Raw genomic sequence first — 22,140 nt, 5'->3', positions numbered from 1 at the left:
GGTGTGTGGTCAATTCATTGTAAATGTGTTCAAATTAGAATACACTATTCAGATGTTCATAGTTTGACTCAATTTTAACAACAAAAATCCAGTGTCTCAAATGTGACAATTTGCTGCTTTTGTGTCTTGCAAAGTCCTTATATTTAGATTTTTGTTGTTTAGCTGCTGTGCAAATTCTTTTTTTATCACAGTCTTTCTATGCTCTCAGGAATAGTGCAAAAACACAAAGGCACTCATCTTTTATTCCTTATTTATTTTTGGTGATCAAGTAACTGCAGCTCTCAAGCTGTCAAGTCAACTAATCCTCTGGCTCTTCCTTGTCTTTCGCAGAGTACGCTGAGAGCATCGGAGATGGGAAGAGCGAGGAGTTCAAAGAAGCTGAGCGGAAGAGGATCATGGACCTTGTAGACAACTTCTAATTTCTTATTTTTGTCGTGCTCTCTCTCTCTCTCTCTCTCTCTCTCTCTCTCTCTCTCTCTCTCTCTCTCTCTCTCTCTCTCTCTCTCTCTCTCTCTCTCTCTCTTTCTCTCTCTCTCTCACACACACATACACACTCAAACACAAACGGTATTTTCACACACTTAAGAATATTAACACACACACACACACACACACACACACATGTCTGATCTGGGACTGATGGTGACCTTGAGCCAGTCTGTGTAACACAATAAAGCCACTGGGTATGTTTGCATGCACACAATTACTACTCTGCTTAAAGTAAGGTTTATTTTCTTGCTTTAGAAATTTATCAAAAAGACTGGTTTATCTTGTCTGCAGCTTTTGGCATCCATTGTGGGGAAAAAGAAAGAACTGCAATTATTGGCAATACAAACATTAATAATTTGTATTTATTTTATATTAATGAACTCGAGTTGCTTTCTAAACGCAATCAACGACCCCGACAATTTGGATTACATTAAAGGTTTGCTGTGCATGTAAAGCTGCTCAGTGTAGAACAGAAGTTAAGTTGGGAGAGCAGAGGATTGCAGCTGGACTGAAACGCACAGCAAACATGGGAGTTGCGGTTTATTTCCTTCCTGTCGCACAGATCTGCAAACTTAATTTCTGTACCTCGTCTCGCACACTTTACCTGCTTTGTTTGTTTTGGATTTACATGTGTAAAATATTTTCTAATAAAATATTTGGTAATAAATTCTTAATGCATGTTTGGTTTGGTTGATAAATGTCAAGTTTTAGTGAGGGAGATTGGCACAGATTGTTAACCACATGCACATAAATCTCATTATGCCTTCGCTGGGTTACTGTTGCACAGATGGAGACAACAAGCCCATCTCTGGAGCGTCCTTTGCAGAGGGAGAGAATCCTCACAGAATGGCAGAACTGCTTCTTCTTTATTTGATTGAACCCACCCACTGCCGGCTCTCAGCAGCCTCCTGGAGCTCTCAGCCCACTGCTGATTCTCTTTGTGACGCTGTTCACACACATCAGTGTGGAGGTGTATTATCGTAGAGCTGTATACACAAACCTACTGTATTTTTCTCACTGTCTGTGCACCATACTGCACTGTATCTTTGCTGTCGTTATGCTTAGGAACAAATAAACATTCCCAATTTTGTATGTGCATGCGTGTGAGAGAGACTTGTAGTGAAAAGCAGACCCCCTTAAACTCACAAACCCACTAATTTTAGTCTTTTACAAATCTTGTCATTTCAGTAGTCTATAGTAGTGTCAGAGCAATTGTACATTAGGGAAAAAATGTATCTAAATATCTGTTTGTTTTATCAGAGTATCATCCAGCCAGCTTGAACATCAAAACTTATGTTCTGCTATTGAAGTAGGCGGTCACTGGCCCCTCAAATGGGGGTGTTTGCTATGTCTGGACTATATGATCTCAAAGAAGAAAGAATGAAATGTTACACTGAGCAAATGTTTGTCAATGTAAATTTTATTTATATAGTTATATATATATATATATATTACATATAAACCCAAAGTGCTTCACATAAAACAAAATACCACATGACCACACCACAGGAACATCGAGATTGAAGCAACTCCTGTCAACACAATATATATAAAAAATATTAAATATAAGTAGGGCAGAAGAAAAGAGGGGGGGGGAACATGGTGCACAGTTCCTGGACAGTTCCTGACAGCAAGTATGTGTATTTATATATATATATATATATATATATATATATATATATATATATATATATATATATATATATATATATATATAAATAAAATAGTAAGAAAGATAAAGGGTTTGTATACACATTATGCAAGTAATATAGTTATTGGTGAATAAAACGTCCTGAGCATTAAATATTGCTCAGTAATGAGATTAAATTATTAAATATTGCACTGTAAGGAGATGAAATGGTTAAGTATTAGATAATACAATATTACACTGTGATAAAATTAAATGGTAAATGGTAAAATATTAAATATTGCACTGTAATGAAATTGCACGGAATTCCATAGTCCTTTTAGGTATTATATATTGGTATTGCACAGTAGGTGGGAAGATTGCCAGGGGTTGGGGGGTAGGCTGTGAAGTGAAGTCAGTGCATGTGTGACTTCAGAGTGGTTATGGCTTTTGGGAAGAAACTGTTTTTGAGTCACAGGTCAAACAGATCAGAGCCAGGGTGGGAGCTGTCCTTGATGATGTGTTCCGCTCTGCTGAGGCAGCGGGAGGTGTAGATATCCATCAGGGAGGGGAGCGGGGAGCCTATGATCTTTTTTGATGACCTTACAACTCTCTGCAGCCTCTCCCCGTCTGCCACGGTGCAGCTGCCGTACCATACTGTGATGCAGTAGGTCAGCAGGCTCTCGATGGACGAGCGGTAGAAGGTCAGCAGCAGGTTGGAGTCCAGATTGTGCTTCCTGAGGACCCTCAGGAAGTGTAGCCGCTGCTGGGCCTTCTTGATGACCGCTGTGATGTTGTGTGTCCAGGTGATGTCAGCGGAGATAAGGACGTTGAGAAACCGGAAGGTGTGGACTCTCTCCACACACTCGCCGTTGATGCACAGGGGGGGCTAGGTTGGTGCTGTTCTTCCTGAAGTCGACAATGAACTCCTGGTTTTTATTCGTGTTCAGAGCCAGGTTGTTCTCTGAGCACCAGGCTGCCAAGTTTAGGACCTCCTCTCTGTAGGCTGCCTTGTCCCCCTTTGAGATGAGTCCTACCAATGTGGTGTTGTCAGCCAATTTGACTTGTCTAACATATGCAACCAGACACTGTATCTATTTTTATAAGTGTCTTGTCTATAGTATGTTTCTGTATTATTAATCATTTAGTGTGCCAAGCCCTCCCTGGGTCCTTGACCATAATCCTGGCAGAAAGCAGCATTATCGAGAGGGAACGGAGGCATTTCACAGCTTTTGGATTATTTGCCTTTCTTAAGTGTCTTTGTGAACTCTAACATTGCTCAGTAACAAGATGGGTAGAACGGCAGGGCGTCGTTTGCATATTATATTGGCAGAGGAGACCTGGCCACATGCATCTCTTATCAGTGATTATGACTGTGGCGTGTTTAACAGCGGTCGTACAGCAATTTCACAGCCGAGGGGAAGGAGAATAATTGTATTTTCCGAATGACTGAGTGCAAACACTGTGCACCGCTGGGGGTTTGGGCTCCTCTCTTTTAGTAGGGACTGAGAGGAGAAGGTATTCTGTTATTGAGATTAAGCACAGTGATTAATAAAGAGTGTAGAACAGGGGCATTGCAACTTTATGCGTTGGTGTGTACAGGCATACAGCACCCAAAGCTCAACAATAACATTTTCATTTGTAAGTTACTGTCGAAGCTTCCTTCATTTTATCCTCCCCAGATCTCTGTTCCCTGTTAGATCAACACTGTTAAGTCCATTGCAATTAAATTATTTGGTTTTGGATTTGTGCTGTTATGAAAGCTGGGCCTTTTTACCCTCAGTGAAAGTGAGGTAAACCTAACAAGAAGACCATATGGCAAAAACTAAAAAGGGGGAAAAACCTCAAGAAGGTAAAGTCACTGAAGCACCCCCCCACCACAAGACGAGGGAAATCCACCAGTATCCACTACCAAGTGAGATCATAGTGCTAAACTCAAGCAGAAGACTTTCAGCCTACATAATCAGCCATGAACATGCTCATACAGAAAGTAGATTGTAACAGCTGAAACGGATTAAGGATTTTCCTTTGTTCCTCAACATCATCAACCCTGCCTTGCAGTTACACAATTCTACAAGTTCACACACATAAAGCAAATCATTCAACCTCATTGGCTCAAAACAAAGCTGCTGCATAGTCCAACTGTCTGTCCAACTGGATAACTTATTTCCACCAAATTTGCCACTCTCACTTCCCACACATTATTGGACATTGCAAAAAAACGTTCATTTCTTATGATGGGTTTATTTGGGCCTAGCAAAATATTACTAAACCACACTCCCCCAGTAAATAGGGCCTAATGACACCCACAGGTAGACTGTCATTGTGAAAGCATAGCAGCCCACAACAGAATCAAAATATCAAGCATCTTGTCTTTTTTTCCTGCTCCTCTGTGTAATGTTCCCTATTTTGTAAAGTTGTGGGAACAGTTGTGCAATTTTCTTCTTCATCCTTTTATGGAAGGTTCTGTCTTGGACTGAAAAAAACACATGAATGTCTGAGATAATGGCTTTTATTAAAGAGGGTAATTGGAGTCGAGTAATCAGACTTAGGTAATCCAATAATTTTGAAGAAATTCAGATATGGGTTACAGTCAGGTTCCTGGCTCTGTTCAAAATCCACAAGGTTTGTTTATCAACCTGGGTTTTTTTCTTCAAAGAAAAGACCCTGTGAGGTGAAACATGCCTTTATCAAAATATTTAAGGGGATCAGGCAGGCTGTGGAAAAATGGTAAAGATCGGTGCCGTATGTACTGTATTTGAAGGGCCAGAGAGCTCTAGATGAATGATAATGGACCTGCAGGTTTGTCATGCACATGCTAATGTTTGTGTTCAATGGTCCAAAATTACTATAATGAAAAAAAAGAAGAAAAACTAATGATGATAATGCCCAATTACAAATGATTTTTGTGTTCGACAAATGTTCCATTTTTATTTTTTTAAAGGGGAAAATGCGTTTTATGGAAGAAAAACAAAACAGTGCATACTGATCTAAACCTAGAGGCAAAGCAACAGCGTTTGCTCTCTTGGGGTCTGGATAGCTTGAAGTTAAAGACACAATGAGTGACAACTTAATATTACAACTGTCCCCTATGTGAAGTAGAGTTTGGTTCACAGTGTGATAACTGTAAAATAACAGCATCTAAATGTGAAACAGATTGTTTAACTAGTTTTAATTACTACAGAATTGTCATATTATAGTTCTGACCTTAATTAAAATGTAACCTACCCACACACAAACAAACACATAAAGAGAAAACACATGTTTCATCAACACAATAGAAATTAATTTATACACAGCCCCATATTTCTCAGACAAAACAAACCAATCTTGGAGTTCATGGAGATATTTGTGTCTCGTCATAGACCCAAGACCCCATGTTTGACATGTTTAAAGGAGTAGATGGAGATATCTGGTTAGCTACAGTAATAAGAAGGCTTTCTCTGAGTTGTGTCCATGAAATAAATAGAACACACAGACGGTATATCACTCTGCCTATTAAGGTGGACAAAATACCCCCCGGATGTGCTGCTGTGTTGTGGAAAAAGACCTTAAGATCAATGACGATTACACAAGCAATTACATGCTGTTCCATAAAGTCCAATAGCCCATGTCGTAGTGCAGCTTGTCAGCGGGATCTTTTATCTTCTACTGTTCAGTAAGTGACTGCATTTCAGCACCATGGACAGCATCACACCGAGCCTCTAGGATGCTGGAGCTTGTTACAGTAAGAGATCTCTTAGCTGTGGTCCTAACACTCGACTATGAATAGCAATCTAGGATTACAGGCTATGCTTACTAAACACAAGTGAAAAAATGATTCTAACTATGGGCCGTGACAAATAAACCCCCATCAAAAGCTGGTGGTGAAATCCTGACGTGATAGAAAAGCATAAAATAGCCAAAATAGACTATGATCAGTGGGCTATTTTTCTTTTTTCAAGCCTTAGAAAAACTTGGCTTTTTGGTAACTATTTTGTTCTAACCTTGTCAGAAAATAGTGTTCATTTAAGATCCCATTTCTCTCAGAAAAAAACACAGATCGAGAAAAAAAAAGTGTCAGGGCATTTGAACAAAACAAAACCCTTTCGGCTGCTACCAGGAGCAGTTGTCGATTTTTGGGGGATTTTTTTTACTTTATTTTTTTATCTTTACTTCAAGAAATTTCATAAATCATTGATTAATTCATTAATTAATCCTGGAATACATAAATAAATACATAATAAATACTACCTGTGGTCACTGAGACGCATGCCACTTTGGGAAGCAGGCTTTTTACCCACCCTGTCACTTTGTCAAAGCGAATGTTGGAGCACTTCAATGGAATATGAATAAAATGAATAAAACATAAAATACTAACATGGAAGGGCTTTGACTCTTTTAGTTGTCTCCCGTCGCTTCATAAAATGTATTAATTTTCTATCTGACGGAACATTAACGCGTCGTAAAGTTTAAGGTTACTCAAGATGTTTTCTAATATCCCTCCTCTCATAACTATTATCCCCCACTGCAAGCCGTGGCACTTCCCGTTGGGGGGGGGGGGGGAGTCCCTCCGCCTCATGTAGAGCCGACTGAACGGCAGCACAGCCTCAGTCAGTCTGCTGGCGTACAGACAGGCTGCAGCGGCTTCTTCGTTTCTTCATTCTGCGCACAGTTATCCTACTGACTTCAGCAAGTCACCTGGATTAAAAAACAAAGAAGAGCAAACAGACATCTTTTTCGAGGTGCACTCCACCCGATGTGAAAAAAGTCAAAGAGGGTAAAGGAGAGCAGATAAAAACCGAAGAGAAATGGGAGCGTTCAGAGTGCTGCTGGGGAGTTTACATTACATGGGACTCTACATGCAACTTAGTGTCTCAGCAACGCAAGCTGGACACGCCGTGGTGGAGAACCACATCTCCGGGAACGGTAGGTGGTCCGTTAATTCGTTTTCTTTTCTGAGCGGAAATCACAAGGGCCGCGGAGAGGACGGCATAGGTGATGCCATCTGCGCATTAAACAAAGAGCAGCCCACAGGCTGAGAGTCTGATCGATGCTGATAATATTCCAACTAATGCAAATGTGTGTTTTCTTTGATTGTGTGTGTAAGTCTACCCAATAGTTTAGCTCTGTACAATGAATTAGTCAACCTGTTATTCAGTCAGTGCATGCCTATCCATCTTATTAGTACCAGCAAGGTTGGTAGTGCTGTTTGAATCGGGATGCTCAGACCATTTGCAGTCGTTCGGTAGGTTGAATACTTATGAATGTAGCAGCCCTCTCTAATAAGTGTAAGCATTGTGGTTGTTGATATAAAGTGGTGTAACAGTCTGTGGTGAGGCTCTGCAGCTCTCCACCAGTGTGTCTCTCTCCTGATGGAGCAGAGGTGATGTCAGCTGCTAGATGGAATTTAATTTTCTCTTTTAGTATACCCTGTAAAATCTATACTCAACAACCCTCCCTCAGATCTGCCTCTTTCTCTCTCACCAGGAGCTTCCCTAAATGGCCTCCGGTGTTACGTCATACTAACACACAGTGTCACGGTTTGTTTCAGTAACTTTGGCTCGGCCAGGCAATCTCCACAGGTGTCACGCCGCCGGCTTGGCAGATGTGCTGGCAGCACGATGTCGGTGTAGATTGAAAAAGGAAGAAAGGAGGAGGGGATGGCCGACAAGTCTGTATGCCTCAGTGCCCTTGAGGCACAGAGTCTTACAGTAGATCCATTACCAACTTTTCTTACTTCTGTAGATGCCCTCTATGATCAGTTGCTTCCCAGCACTTTAACCCGGGACCCAGACACCCATGATTCAGTGTGCATGACAACAAACTAAGCTGCACTGCAACATTTGCATCTAAAGAGATACTTGAATTGCATCAAATTTCAAAGCGTGGTTACAACACGATGAGCGTCCTTTTTCATTTAAAAGAGACAACGACTTGCAGAAAAATAATAAATCAAATAATCTCTTTGGATATGATCATGTATGCACTCTGCACCCCTGGAATGTGGTTAGTTAAAACTTAAGAAGAGTAAGTTGAGATCTGATCGGTTTTGTAAGCAGCACTGAGCAAGTGTATCGTCGCGGCATTCCTTAAAAGCTGCCAGTACGGATGTTAGGATCCAGATTTTTTTCCCTTGTTCCGAGTCCTGTCATATGGGAGTGTGTTGATACCGAGTCTGATCTGATACTATTATTAACCTACATGTTAAGGAGAGCAGCGTATTGCAACACTAGCAGTTGAGGTGGACAAAATATTTTAGTTAAGAAAGGATCGCATTTTAATCAGCTTTATTTTAGCCAACTCATTCCAATATAACCAGCTCTATCTTCATTTTAATGGACACACATGAGTGGCATTGATCTTCTTATCCAACTCTTGGACAGAAAGCAAAAAAAGCGTATTCTAAAAAAATGACTTACATTACATGGCATTTAGCTGATGCTTTTATCCAAAGCGACATACAATTAAGAGCTTTCAACCCTGAAGGTACAAACTTCAGGCAGCAAGAAGTAAGTGAAACTGTCATTTTTTTATATACATACATACATACATACGTACATACATACAGCATGTATCTAGTACACAATCGGGTAGTAGATTTATTCTTTAACTCAAACCCCACTGACTTGTTTTTACCACATTTCATGGTCTTTGACAGTGGATGGAGTGTGTTTACTTGTCATCAGGTAACATTAGTGTAGAACTCTGGTCACAGCTGGTCTTATACAGTACGGGGCGGGATAGTAACCAGTTTAAGATGGTTTTTGGTGTCCTCCTTTACCTGTCCGTCCACTGACTCCTGGTCGTTGATCTTTGATTCTTTCCCAGTTGATGCTCTGACCAGTTTTAGTCAGGTGATGTCGGTTTCCAGTGTTCATTCGTTCTCTTTAAATCTTGGCCATATCATCCATGTAATGTTCCTCACAGCTTTCACATTTGATGTCATATCCGACTCCAATCGCGCTCTCTGGGGGGGAGGGGGTGAGGGGGTCCTGTCTTTAGGCTGTACTATTAGAGGTCTTACAGTGTTGAATGATTTGTCTAAGAACTGGTCCAGGACTTGCGATTTGAAACCACTGGTTAGATGTTCTGACAGCTGCACTCCTACCATTAGCCATTCAGCCATTAAATCTTTTGTCTCTTTGCTATTGCTTGGTATAAAACATAACAGAGTAGCCAGGTTTGTATACCTGAGCGTGATGTGTGTTGTATAAGTACCGATGTCCTGTTTCAGATATTTAGTATTTTTTCTTTTCTTGTCGATCGGAGCAATTTGAGTAATATCTTGTGGCAGGTTGGCGCATCCATCGTCACAGGGAAGTGAAGCTGGGATGCAAATGCAGTGAAGACAGAGAATAGTAGTGTTCAAAAAACGTAATAATAGAAAGAGTCCTCGAAAAACAGGCAAGATATCCCAAAAATACATATGATACAAAAACCAGAACCATGGAACAAAGTGGAACCACAAGTCCACACCAAACCAGGCAAGAGATGCACGGCACGACAAAACAGAATCCACGACAGAACAGAAACCGCACACAATAATCCCACAAGGTTAACAAGGGAAAGGAACAGGTGTAACACATCACGGCTGGACAGACAATCACAAAGGCAGGAAGGAAAACAAGACACGACAAGGGGAAAAAAACAGACTACTACAAAATAAAACAGGAAACACTACACAAACACTCCCAAACGTGACATCCATAACATAACGCATCAGCAAAATTTCAAACTGAATAATGTGCTTGCAGGAAGATTTCTTTTTAAAAGTGTGGGATTTTTATGGAAATGTGTGTGAGATTCACTTGTTTTTTTTTTTGCCACCCCGAGGGTAGAATGAAAGAAAAGAAGAAGGCAGATTCATGTACTGTATATCCTTGTTGAAATTTAGTGGCCCTGTAATGCAGTAATTAGTACAATTTTCCAAACACAGTGCATAAAGCAGAAGAATAGAATTCATTCTAATAGGATTGCCAGATGAATTGCAGGTATGATAATTTGCAGGGTGGGAATGGTGAGATGTTCAGGGATGAAGACGCGTTCACGGCGGGGGTTCTCCACAGTGAGTAATGTCAAAAGAATAGCAAGAGTATAGGGTCAACTAAACAGAAGCCTTCATTTGCTTTTCTGAGGATATACTGGATGTTTGGCTTGTATTGGTGGTTTCTGAGCCCTGCGGGAGGTCATAATTCATCCTTATACCTTCCCACTGACACTCCACCAGCTGGACCAAAGAACAGTGAGGAAAAAGAAATAAAAGAAAAAACTTTGGAAATCTTTGCTTGGTGCTTTAGTCATTGATATTTTTAAATTAACTCCTAATTAGTGCATTATTATCCAGCAAGATGATTATTCCAGCCAATCAATTGCGTTAATGAATCAGCCGTTGGGCCAATAAGATGCTTAAACTTTACAAAGGAAAAAAACGAATGTAATGAGACAACAGGGGCAATGCTAACACACATATGGATAACAGTTTTCTTGTTGACAGTTCCAGTCTAACAATGCCAGATCTTTCCCTTTTAGTAATTTTTTCAACTTCCATCACACCCCAAACAATATGGAATCTAAATTAAAATGTGTTTTTGAACAATTTAAATGCATGTTTGGCTCTAGGAACTGGATTAAACTAAGATATCTGTGCCTGTTAGCCTTTCAGTTTTATATCTTCACCCTGTTTTGACCACCATCCTCAGAGAAGTCAGGCCCATTCTGACACCCGTTATTTGATTGGATTTGAAACATCCTTTCCAATTCAACAAGTGTCTCATTTCCCATTCAGTGAATTTATGGCTGCTGCACTACCTTAAAAGGCTTCAGGCATGGCTGCTCCTCTATGGCATTGTTTGAGAGGAAAACATTGGATGGATGTGTGAGTATAAACCCACGCCTGGCACAGATGTATAATAAATGTGTGTGTGTGTTGTATAATAAATGCAGTGAGAGGAATATAGCTTCAGCTAAAAGCAAACTGGAACACTGAGGCAATGACATCACATTACTGTTAGACTATTAAAGATTTAACAGTGGCCAATGCAGTATCACTGGCAAACTGTCAGCAGCAGCTTGTGGGGTTTACTCGAGTCTTGTGCAGAATTAGACACCAAATGTCTGCTCCTCGCCTCGCACTCACTCCCACTTCAGTTCTGACGGCGGTTTATAGGTAAGGAAAAACAACTGTTATGACAAAAATCTAAATCACATGCGCTGATGATGAGTTTTTTGTGGTTTTCATTACTTTTGCAACCCTGTTTTCTACATTATCTAATATGGGCACAGATCCAAGATGCACTGTGTTATTTCGGTCACAGCAGTAAACAAATGCATTTGATGAGTCAATTTGTTGAATACGTTATATAAATCAGCCTACCTAAAAGAATACATGTACGGCTTCTTATAATAACTACGCTATAAATGTAATATCTTATACATTATAACCTTACTTGTTGTTCCTTCAAGAAGAGACAGTAATAAATTAACCCTTGAGTTGTGTTCCCATTGACCATGCGACTTTTGTTTTTCTGGGTAGGAATTTAAAATTAAAACTATTCGGTTGTCTTTTCTCAACATTTTCGTCACGTTCCCGAGGTTTTTGTGATTTTTTCTGATGTTATTATCAATATATTTTCTGCGCTTTTTGACGTTTTGTTGTTTTTGTCCCACATTTTTGGTGCTTTTTCTGACATTGTTTTCCACTTTTTTTAGCGTTCTTTTATCATTTTTCTCCCCCAATGTTATAAAGTTGATTTAAACCAAATATAATAAAAGTAGTGTACTGATTGAGTTTTTTTTTACTGGTTACAAGTGTTGTAGGGAACCATCCTCGTTGTTTTTTGTTTTTTTTTGACAATTTGTTTAAAAGAAACCCAAATTTCTGATATAGAAACTTTTTGAAAGTGGGCCAAATTTGACCCAAGGACAACAGTAGGGTTAAGATTTCAGGCTATATATTCAGCATACATATTTGTCATGCAGATATAAAAGTAGTCCATTTAACAAATGCATTTCCACAAATGTTACACTGTGTTTTAAATGTCTTTTTTATATACTCACAAAAATTGTTTAATTAACTGTTAATTAAGGACCGTGCTGGAAATAAGTATTTTACTTCAGCTTGATTACTGTTTTTATCGTCCTGATCCAGAAATGAATGAATCAATCAATCAAAGAATGATAATAGAAGGACAGATCTTTCACTGATTGGTTAGAACAAGACAGAATACATTGCCTTTTTCAATATTTAAGCAAAACCTCAATCTGATTTTTCCAAAGTCACCTGCAGCTAGCCACCAGCCTCGTTATCTGTAGCCAATACCAGACATAGCTTCAGGAAGAAGCTATAGCTCCTTGACCTGCTAATAATCTGATAAAACTTGAATCTGCATTACATCCTCACTCAATTCTCACACAAGTTTAGAAGTAACACCAGTCTAAAATATAGAAACAGCCTTGCTTGTGTTTTAAAATGAAAATGTGTTGATGTCACATTTAGGCAACTGCTTGACAAATATTTTCAGCAATATCACAATAATTTAGTAGTAAAAGTTATTTATCAAGCAAAAATGTTGGGCATTTGCTGATTATGCTGGTGTTTAATAGCATTGTAAGTTGAATATCTTTTGTTTTTGGATTGTTGGTCGTACAAAACACTTACACATTGGGTTGTGGGAAGCTGGTACGAGCATGTTTCCCTATTTTCTCACAATTTAGAGACTAAGCACCACACGTATAGAGTATACTGTATATCTTTACCTATATAATTGTTTTGGGCAAAGTCAATTGATGCCCAGTTTGCCTTGATATTCTTTCCAATAGCTTAAATTTAATTCAGACTTACAGTAAGACATATCTGCTGCTGTCTGTAAACAGAAGGAGACAGAAGCCTGCAGTAGCCTAATAGGGGGGAAGTGTCGGAACAAACACAAAGTGTGAGGAAGCAGAGGTGAGCGACGGGCTGACAGTTTTAAAGCTTGTTGGCACTCAGCGGTAGGTAAAGACAATGTATTTAGGTCCTGACCTCAGTATATACTCCTCACTGAGAAGACAAGCGCTGGAGGGCAGCCTGAGATTAACTACAGAGAGGAGAGGAATTATTACTGTAGCTGCGCCATACCGCCGCACAGCTGGGACTTAAAAATCGATCTTATACGCGTCTCCTAGCTTTGTCTTCATATCCCTTTATGTGCAAAGTGTACGCAAAGTAATAATCCATGACACTTTCATATTATATATATATATGTGTTGATTTTGCGTCTCTCCACCATTTGCTGATACAAGTAAGGATTCTGAGTACCCAGGTAGCAAAGCTACGCGCTACACACAGGAGGGCTGTGGAACCTTATTGTTTTTCTAAGGATTTTCCTCCTCCTCCATTATTCTTCTCCTTGTAAAACTTACGCTACAGCCTAAACCGTACATGGTGGCGGTGTGCCATTTTCAGCACTGGTCCAAAACTCTGTAAAGACCTCAGGGGTAACAATTGACCCACTTCCATTGCTAGGTGGTGCTAAAGCAGAAAAAACACGTTTGGCCCTATAACTCCAAAACCATAAATCTAAAAACCCTTAATCCACACGTTTCCTGGATCCAACGGAATCTTATCATATAGGCCATGCTCATTTCCGCCCAGACTTTTATGCGCTAAAAATCGCGATTTACCAAAAAACAACTTTTTCGAACTCCTTCTAGACCTCTAGGTCTGATCTGCATGGCAATTGAACTCATTGCTTGACAATGTGGACGTGGTACTTTGGTGTCCTCTAACATTCTGGCCTCCTCATTCCTTCCCTCGCCTGTAACTGCTCGCTGGGTTATGTGTAAAATTAACCATGAATCCTCTCCTCTTCTTTCCCCTTCGATCAGAACGCTTTCTTCAAAATTGGCACAAACAAGCTGCGGGGGGCAGGCAGCAGTCAAGGACTCTCCCTATGTCTATGTGCCTTCTGCACTTGTCCTTCAATCACTTGCAAAGCGTGTGTGCGTGCGTGTGTGTGGGTGTACTTTGGAGCAGAAATAATTGTGGTCAGCTTTGAGCACAACGATCCAAAGCTGCACTTTCTCTGAGGTGTCCCTCCGTGACTAAAACTCATCTCCGGGACTCATCATCCAACCCGCTACTGGTGTGTGTGTGTGTGCAAGTGTGTGTCAGGCGCTGCAGACTTTGCGTGTGTGAGATGATAAAGGCAGCTTTGAGACAGATGATCCAAACAGTCACTCTCTCGTGTTCCGTGTGCGTGTGTTTTGCATGGGTGTACACCTGTGTGTGTGTGTGTGTGTGTGTGTGTGTGTGTGTAGGTGTCTGTGCGCGCGTGTTTGTGTGTGTGTGTGCGTGTTTGTGTGTGTGCTCAAAGAGATGGAGGGGGAGAGAGTATTCCCTCGACTGCACTCAGCATGATGATGTTGGAGGAAGTGCTTGGCTGTGAAGACTTGTCTGAGTGAGTGTTGCTTATCTTCCATTAGACACATTACTGCCAACGCTGCCATCAAAGTGGACACACACACACACACATACATACATACATACACACACAAAGACTCAGATTTAAAGAGACACACATACATTTCTCTTGGGGAGGCACTTGGCAGGATTCATCTGTTGGCAGTCTCACTGAGGGAGGCAGGTGGAGACGGGGACGGGATGTATTCGTGGTCCAGGATCAGTCATTTTCAGCTTGAGAGAGCTCCCCAGTCTCCAGCAGGCTGCCACAAAATTTAGTGAAGTATCATTGTTCCATGGAGAGTCTCTCCAACTCAGACTTTTCATCAAACTATGCAGCTGTATCAAAAGCTAAGGTCTGTTGGTTTAACATTGGTTATTCTTTTTTTCTGCTTACCATGCCAAAGATTATCTCTATCTATTAATCTGACTCATATTCAGAAACTGTGTTTATCTGCAGGATGGTGCTATAGCCTGTAGTTGTAGCACATCCTGGTACCGTATGGCTGCTTGGCATCACGCAGTGCCTCAGTACTCAAAAGGGAGTCTGAGAAATGTAAATTAATCATGAATAAAATCCAGTACATATTTGTGTGTATTTGTTGCATTTAACAGAATCAAGCACACACTGCAATGAGTGCTTTTTTCTCACATTTATTACACCAATGTAATTTCAAAGCTGCTTGTCAGTCAATTTCAGTGAAGTTTTTATTCAAATACGGCTTAGATTAGTAAAAAAGCAATCATCCAAGTCTACTCTGCACAAAGTAAGATATAACACCTGTCAATTTGCCAATCCAAAAAGGAGTCATTGATTAAAACATTACTAGGAATCTGGAGTGGGAAATCTGCCATGGTTGTCATTGTAAACTGCAAAATGTGCTTAAACATTGACAGGCTAAACTGACCTTAACTGTTCCAGTTAATATTGTAACTGAGCAATTAAGGTATTTCATCACATTGAGGAAAAAAAGCTGTATCCTACATTGAATATAAAGTGATGGATAGGGACATGGCTACGGAGGCTAATTCTATCAGAGATCTTAATGGGCTAGGGACAGTTTAAATTAAATTATTTTGTATAAAATATTTTTTAACTTCTATTTTCAAATGATTGGTTGCTGATGTGATCACTGTGATCGCGGATGATGTGATTACTTTTCAACACCCGGCCTCTGTCCTGCCTACTGTCTCTCAAGGACCTCATGCTCCAAAGTATCCCACCGTTCTATAAGCACTGACGGTATGGCCCAGTGTCAGTCCTTTGAAATCAACCCATCACATAATCAGCAGGCAGCATCCCCTGACTTCAAGCATCTGGGGGAAACACACTTTGAAGACTGCTTTAATGTGTTGGGTTTACACACTGCCTTTCATGTGGCTGATATGGAAGAAAGAAGTTAGGCCCACCAATCAGCCCAGCCCCATAGAACTTTAAGGGGTGCCCCCCACACGTACCCACCCATCTATGCCACAGTGCACCCCTCCATCTGACAAAATATTCTAATAAAAAGAAAAATATATATTTGTTTTGCATTTGTGTTGACATTTGAAATTATAGAGAACTCCTGTTTTGGAGCATACTGTAGCCTATTTGTGGAAGAGCAAGACAACCAAAATCTCACACATAACTGTGAGTTTAAGGATGCAGTGTAGCAAGCAATGTAGACAACAACAGAATAAGTATACATTTTCTGTATGAGAATGCCAATTCCTTTTAATTGTTATGCGCCTACACCGTATGTTGGCCGTATATTTCCTTAACTAAGGCCCTGAACATCTGCCGTAAGTGCTTGGACTATAAAAGCTGAGAGCTTTTATAGTTCCTTGAATATATGTAAGGGCCGAATATCTTTAAAGTGTACTATTTTAAAAAGAAATGTCTGACACAGACGCTTCTGGTTTTACCCAGTACCCACATGTGAAGGCACAGGGCTTCAAACTCATTAGGTTCTGCTTCACACATAATCCAGCATAACAAACAAATTTACAACAAAGCAATGTTTTCGCCATTTTTATAGCCCTACCATGTAAAGAGCACACAAACACACGCAAATTGTGTGTGCTGCCCCGGGCATTTTCAGACATGGTTATCCATTACAAGTCCTCTGCAGTGACCAGACCTAATTACACTGCCGTGGAGATTCTCTTTGCTACACAGTGGGTGTGTATATATGTGGACACAGACAGTGTGTGTATTTGTGTGCGATTGTAGCCTGTGAATGACTCTACATCTCCTGGTTGGTTCCGTAATTACCCAACTCCAGTCAAACAAACTGCACATGTGTGGTTGTTCAAAGTATCAGTATAAGTTTCACACACACACACAGACACACACACACACACACACTGACAGGCGCACATTGCTTGAATCCAATAACGCTTTTTCCCTCCTTTAGCCGGCTGCCAGAGATTCACATATTCTGTCTTTCATGTCTAGCTAATAGGCCCCTGGCCATCTTTAAGGCCCTGCATGGTATTTACAAAGGTCTGCTGAGTTGAATAGCTTGATGCCTGTCTGCAGTGTGGAATGAAACATGTAAACACTCTCATATGCACACGCTTATACCCTTACACTCAGCTTGATGCAGTAGAACAGCGTACAAGTAAATGGTCTGGTTTGTAATGGTTGGCTGCACTGCAGATGACAGCTGTAGTCCAGATAGACACTGAATCCTGCTGGTTAGACTCTGTTGTATTTATTGAATGTCCTTCAGTACTTCAGAGTTTTAAAGTATTGATCATAATTAAGTTTGTAACCTCTGTATTTTATTTAATTTAATGTTAAGAAATAAAATGTTGATTACCGATTCCCAGGGTCCAAGGTGAAAGGTCTAAGGTCAAGTTACAAAGAAATAACACAGCGAAAGGCAGTTCATCTTCACATTTGAGAAGCTGAAACCAGTTGATGTTTGAAAAAGGTATTTATTCTTGATAAACAACTTTTAACATTGTTTCTTTCAATAGACTAATGCTTCCACCTCTAATATCTGTAATACAATAGTGTTGGCTTGATCACTAAAATGTGAATGTATACATTTCTCAACCCAAAAGAATCTGAAGGAAAGAACAACCCTTTTTTCTGTGTGCTGTCTTTATGTTTATTTCTTCTCTATGAATGAATTTATATTCAACTCTGGTATCACATTAGTGTATTGAATTTGTACAAGAGTTAAGACTTTGACATTTGGAGAATTAAACCTATTGGAGTTATATGAGAAAATCCATACCACTTTTGAGTCGTGAACATTTAGAAGGCAGCTGGATACAGGGCGTTGTTATTCTAGTTTAGCATAAAGACTGAAAAAAGGTGGAAACAGGTAGCCTGGCTCGCACCAAACTACATAAATCTGAAAGGTGGTTTATATAATTATTGAGCTTTAGAGGTGCTGTAAGCCAGGTTAGTGGTTTCCCCTGCTCCAGCTTTTATGCTAAGCTAAGCTAATTGCCTAAGAGTGGTATCAATATTCTCATCTAAAGGCTCTTACACACCAACTCGACGGCCGACCTTCGGCAGAAAAGGCAGTTGGACTGACCAGTCTCCCCGAGGTGGTCCAAAAACTGACTTGATACAGCTCCATAACAGCAGGCGGTGCTCTGTATTGTTGCTCAAAAAATTAAAACCGGCAGCTGATTGGACAAACGCGTCACGTGGGTCTGCCTTCTCCGGAATTTTAAAGCCAGACCGTCATAACGGCTCCTTTGGAATATGATCTGATATTTTACAGAAACAGTTATGAAAACATTTTAAGCAAGGAATAGACCATGCAGTTTCTGAATCTGTCTTTATTTCAGATTGACGAAGGTCAGTTTATAAGATTTTCATCAGATTTTGAGAGGTTTGTCACTCTCATGCCACTCGTCATTTCCGGGTTAGCACTCCACCAATCAGATTGGTCATTGAGTCAAATCGGCCCAATTGAAGGCCAACGGCTGCTCTGATGACGGCAATGAACACACAAAGAGACTTGAGTCACTGACCTCGCCGGACTGTCCAACGGCCGATAATCGGGTTGGTGTGTCAGCACCTTAAGGCCCTGCAGCAAGAAAGTGAATAAGCATATTGTCCTCAATGTTCCATACCAGGCCTCTGCAGGACACTGACAGTTGGTGCCACAGAAAGTGAGCAGCAAAGCGCCTTAATGCAGAAGGGACTCCCAGACATTTCATAGCTGAGACATGCTCAGGACATTTGGGAGAGAGGCTGTGGATGAGGTTGCTCACAGCTGTGCTTAACTGTCCCCCGGGTGGATTTCTGTGTGCAGCTGGCTGTGCTGCTTAAAGAGGAATGGTTTGACTGGAGAGAACGCAGCTCAATATTGGAGCTACATAGCCCTAAACATGACATGGTATCAGTCATGAGAGCAGGCTGCGCATCCAGCTGTAATGCTACTAGAGGGATGCTTTAACCATGAAACCGCTCAGTGCTGAAGCTATAACTCCAGACAAGGGATTAGTGATGAGTATATGTTGCATATCAAATCACCTTTTGACTGGAGGGAGGATTTACCCAGCAGTACATTTAAACTCAGACATTTTCTCATTTCCTCTCCCAGGATTCTTGGCTTTGCTTGTTTTCAGTGCAGTTCTACTGCAGTGGCCATTTTGCTTTCTTTCCAGTATATTTTCAGTTAAATGTCTTCAGGATCTCAAATGTCATCATAGGCCAGATGAAATCATATTTGTCCTCCTGTTGCTGCATTAGCAACATCCTCCAACAGCCTCTGTAGCTTCAGTAGAGCCATTGCACATTACAACACAAGTCTAATATACCATAAAATATTGACATCATCATCTTTTACCTTACACCATGGGGGCCTGAAGAATCCTACCCGGACATTCCTAAGTGTGCCATTAAATAAAATAATTTAATAAGCTGCTATAGTGTTGTGCAGGCCCAGATAAAGTCTCCCTAAATTGTCAGCTCAGCTGGCTCATAAAAGTGGATGTGCACAGAGTCTACTTGTGCTTTTCCTACTGTGGAAGGTAAAAATGTCTGCTGTGATTTCTTGTGACCCTAAAAATAAGTTATAAGGGGGAACAAGCTTGCATACATCTAATCAATCACACAACTTTAAACAAACCTCCAGGTTAGCCAAATTAACTAAAAGAAATTGTGTAAAATTGGTTGTGTGGATGGACACCCAAGATTAGCAAAAGTCTCGCCAGATGGTTGAGGTTGGGCAAGTCAGTCTTCATCAGCAGCTAGTGTTTGCTCAACTTTCATTGAACTATAGGTGACTTCCAGTATTCTGAACACCACTATGACTTTTTTGTTAATGTTTGTTAGACAAGCCTCCAAATGTGCAAGTGGACCATAACTTGAAACTGCTGTTTCCAGTATCAAGATTTAACTGTTAAGCTGTAAATGTATGTATGCATTATATGGTTTAAACAAGATTTTTAACATCTAGTGTATACCAATTACGTTTCATTTCCGGGATTGTTCAGTTGTGGCCTGAAATTCCTTAGGGTCATTTTGGCCGGATTTCCGTTACCCTACAATTTAAAACTTTTTAAAACTGCGGTAGATTTCTGAGGACTATGTTTAACTGCTCCTCAGATCTCTGCATGGTAAAACCAGACAACTACGTAGCTAGACTATCTGTTCAATCTAAGTTTTCTGTTGGACAACTAAAACAACCTCTGAATGTACACACATTCCACCAAAACAAGTTCCTTCCCAAGGCTATTTTGCAGAGACACCATTGCTCCATCCGCCACTTAGCACTGCCCAATAAATTTGTTTAGGTTTAAAGAAACATCAGTAAACTGGAGCATGTTTTTCTCCCATCCCAGAATGTTTTGTGGACCCAGACCCTCCTTTGCAGCGCTGTGGAGGAAGTTCTGGCAATGTAATTAACAGCAGATGGACACTTTTTTATTGCATCTTAATCTGATTCCTGCAGTCTTTCTACCCCTGTTAGTTACCCGTAAAGTCCAAATGGACAGGATCAAAACAGTTTATTTTATTATAACTTTCCCAGTTCCCACGTTACCCATGTCATAATACTTTAATCCTGATGACATGGTTTGTTGCAGTTGTCATTAGGTATTTAACTCTGATGTAAACAGTTAATTTGTCATGTCATTCCCTCTAGATTCAACTTTGCTCCCCTGATAAAGTCTGATGTGTCGCTGTTGTCCTGAGCTTTAAAAGATGTCAGGCTCATTAGCTCAAGCAAATAGTAGTTTCAGAAAGACAAACACAGCCGCTGAAATGAAATCTTCCACAAATGAAATCTCCCACAAATGAAGCTTAGCGTCACCGCTGCAAATAGATTAGAACCGAGGAGTTGTATTCCCAACGTCGGCTCTGATTAGCAACGCAAAGACGCCACTGGTTCTGTTTTTAGATAGAGTTGTTCCTGTGTGACAGCTCGGCGTCTCAGAGGAGGCTTGATGCGTCGTGTCCCTATTAGATGTGACACATTTGCGCCTGTTATTCTTTTTTAATCTGCTTTGTCAAAGTCATTCTCCCTATTTGTTTTTTGCCTTTTTTCTGTCTTTTTGGTCTGTGTCTCACTGGTCTCGCTCACTCTCCTCTCTCTTTCATTCCTTTTCTCTTTCTTCTCACTTTCTACACGTGATAATGTGGTCGAGGTGTCACTACTGTGGCAGGCGCCGAGAAAATGAAAAGATCCAGTGTTGATACAGGCAGGGCAGACACTCGCCTGTTACAGGCAAACAGTATTTTCACCTCTGATTAATCAAATATGATTTACCTTATGATGCTGTGTAAGTTGTGGAAAGTAGGGCAGGTGTCTCTTTTCCCTGTTAGCTGCTTCTACTGTTGTCTGGAGTCCTGATGTGCTTTTTAGTTTAATGTTTATTTCTTAAAGTAATGAGCTGTTCTGAACTGCAGTTATTTGAAAAATGATGCAGCTCTCTTCTCAGTTTGTACAACTAGTTCATCACACAAATGTTGTTTAAAAAAAGGTTGTGTTAAAGGTACCATGACATGGTGCTCTTTGGATGCTTGCATATAAACCTTAGTGGTCCCCTAATACCAAATCTGAAGTCCCAAAACTCAGCCTTGGTGTAGAATTACAGCCACTAGAGCCAGTCCCACTATGAGCTTTCCTTATGGCGTTTTTCCACTGCTGGTAACAGCTTGCCTCGGCTCGCCTCGGCCCGCCTCGGCTCGCCTCGGCCCATTATGCTTCCGTTTTCCATTGCAGATTGAGTAAAGCCTCAGCATGGCTGGTCACTATAGCAACGCGTGATGACGTAATTTTCAGCGCGGCTCACAACAGCACGTAGACTACCTGCCGCAGCCATAAGAAATGTTTTGTTTCAAAAGAAGCTGAAGGAAGCGACGAAAATCACCGCTTAAAAAAAACAGGAGTTTGGGAATACGGACGGAGTTCAGACGTCGACATGACGGTTGTTCGCCGACACAAAAGAGTAAGTTAAGTTTCCTGGTAACGTTAGCTAACATTTGCATGTGTTCAGCTTAGCAGTCAGTATTTACCATACGCTATATAAAGTACATGAACGTTAGCAACCATGATTACACACCAATACATGTTTGCTGTGTACTGTTTGTGTTTCAGAGCATTCACGCTTTGCAAAACCGCCGCCGCAGACCGTCTGGTGGGCG

General features: G+C 40.7%; 2 protein-coding genes across 6 annotated transcripts in view; both read left to right on the top strand.

Moving 5' to 3' along the window:
• Window positions 1–16,900, top strand: part of ctnnbl1 (catenin, beta like 1) — an 87,043-nt gene extending 70,143 nt beyond the window's left edge. For 2 of the 4 annotated variants that reach the window (XM_034877112.1, XM_034877111.1), the window contains 2 exons: window positions 331–446; window positions 594–752. In XM_034877112.1, coding sequence (XP_034733003.1) covers window positions 331–419 — 89 coding nt within the window. In that variant the 3' untranslated portion in view covers window positions 420–446; window positions 594–752. Of the gene's footprint in view, window positions 1–330; window positions 447–593; window positions 753–16,864 lie in introns of those variants that run through there. The other 2 variants (XM_034877113.1, XM_034877114.1) reach the window with 2 other exon arrangements.
• LOC117947822 (V-set and transmembrane domain-containing protein 2-like protein) overlaps window positions 6,682–22,140 on the top strand; it is a 41,825-nt gene continuing 26,366 nt past the window's right edge. Inside the window, exon 1 of one of the 2 annotated variants that reach the window (XM_034877118.1) lies at window positions 6,682–7,024. In XM_034877118.1, coding sequence (XP_034733009.1) covers window positions 6,907–7,024 — 118 coding nt within the window. In that variant the 5' untranslated portion in view covers window positions 6,682–6,906. The remainder of the gene's footprint in view (window positions 7,025–22,140) is intronic. The other variant, XM_034877117.1, reaches the window with a different exon arrangement.

The sequence above is a fragment of the Etheostoma cragini genome, chromosome 7, assembly GCF_013103735.1.
Source record: "Etheostoma cragini isolate CJK2018 chromosome 7, CSU_Ecrag_1.0, whole genome shotgun sequence".
In the NCBI taxonomy this organism is placed as follows: Eukaryota; Metazoa; Chordata; class Actinopteri; order Perciformes; family Percidae; genus Etheostoma; species Etheostoma cragini.
Note: the sequence above shows the minus strand (reverse complement) of the source record. Positions and strands in the feature narration are given on the sequence as shown.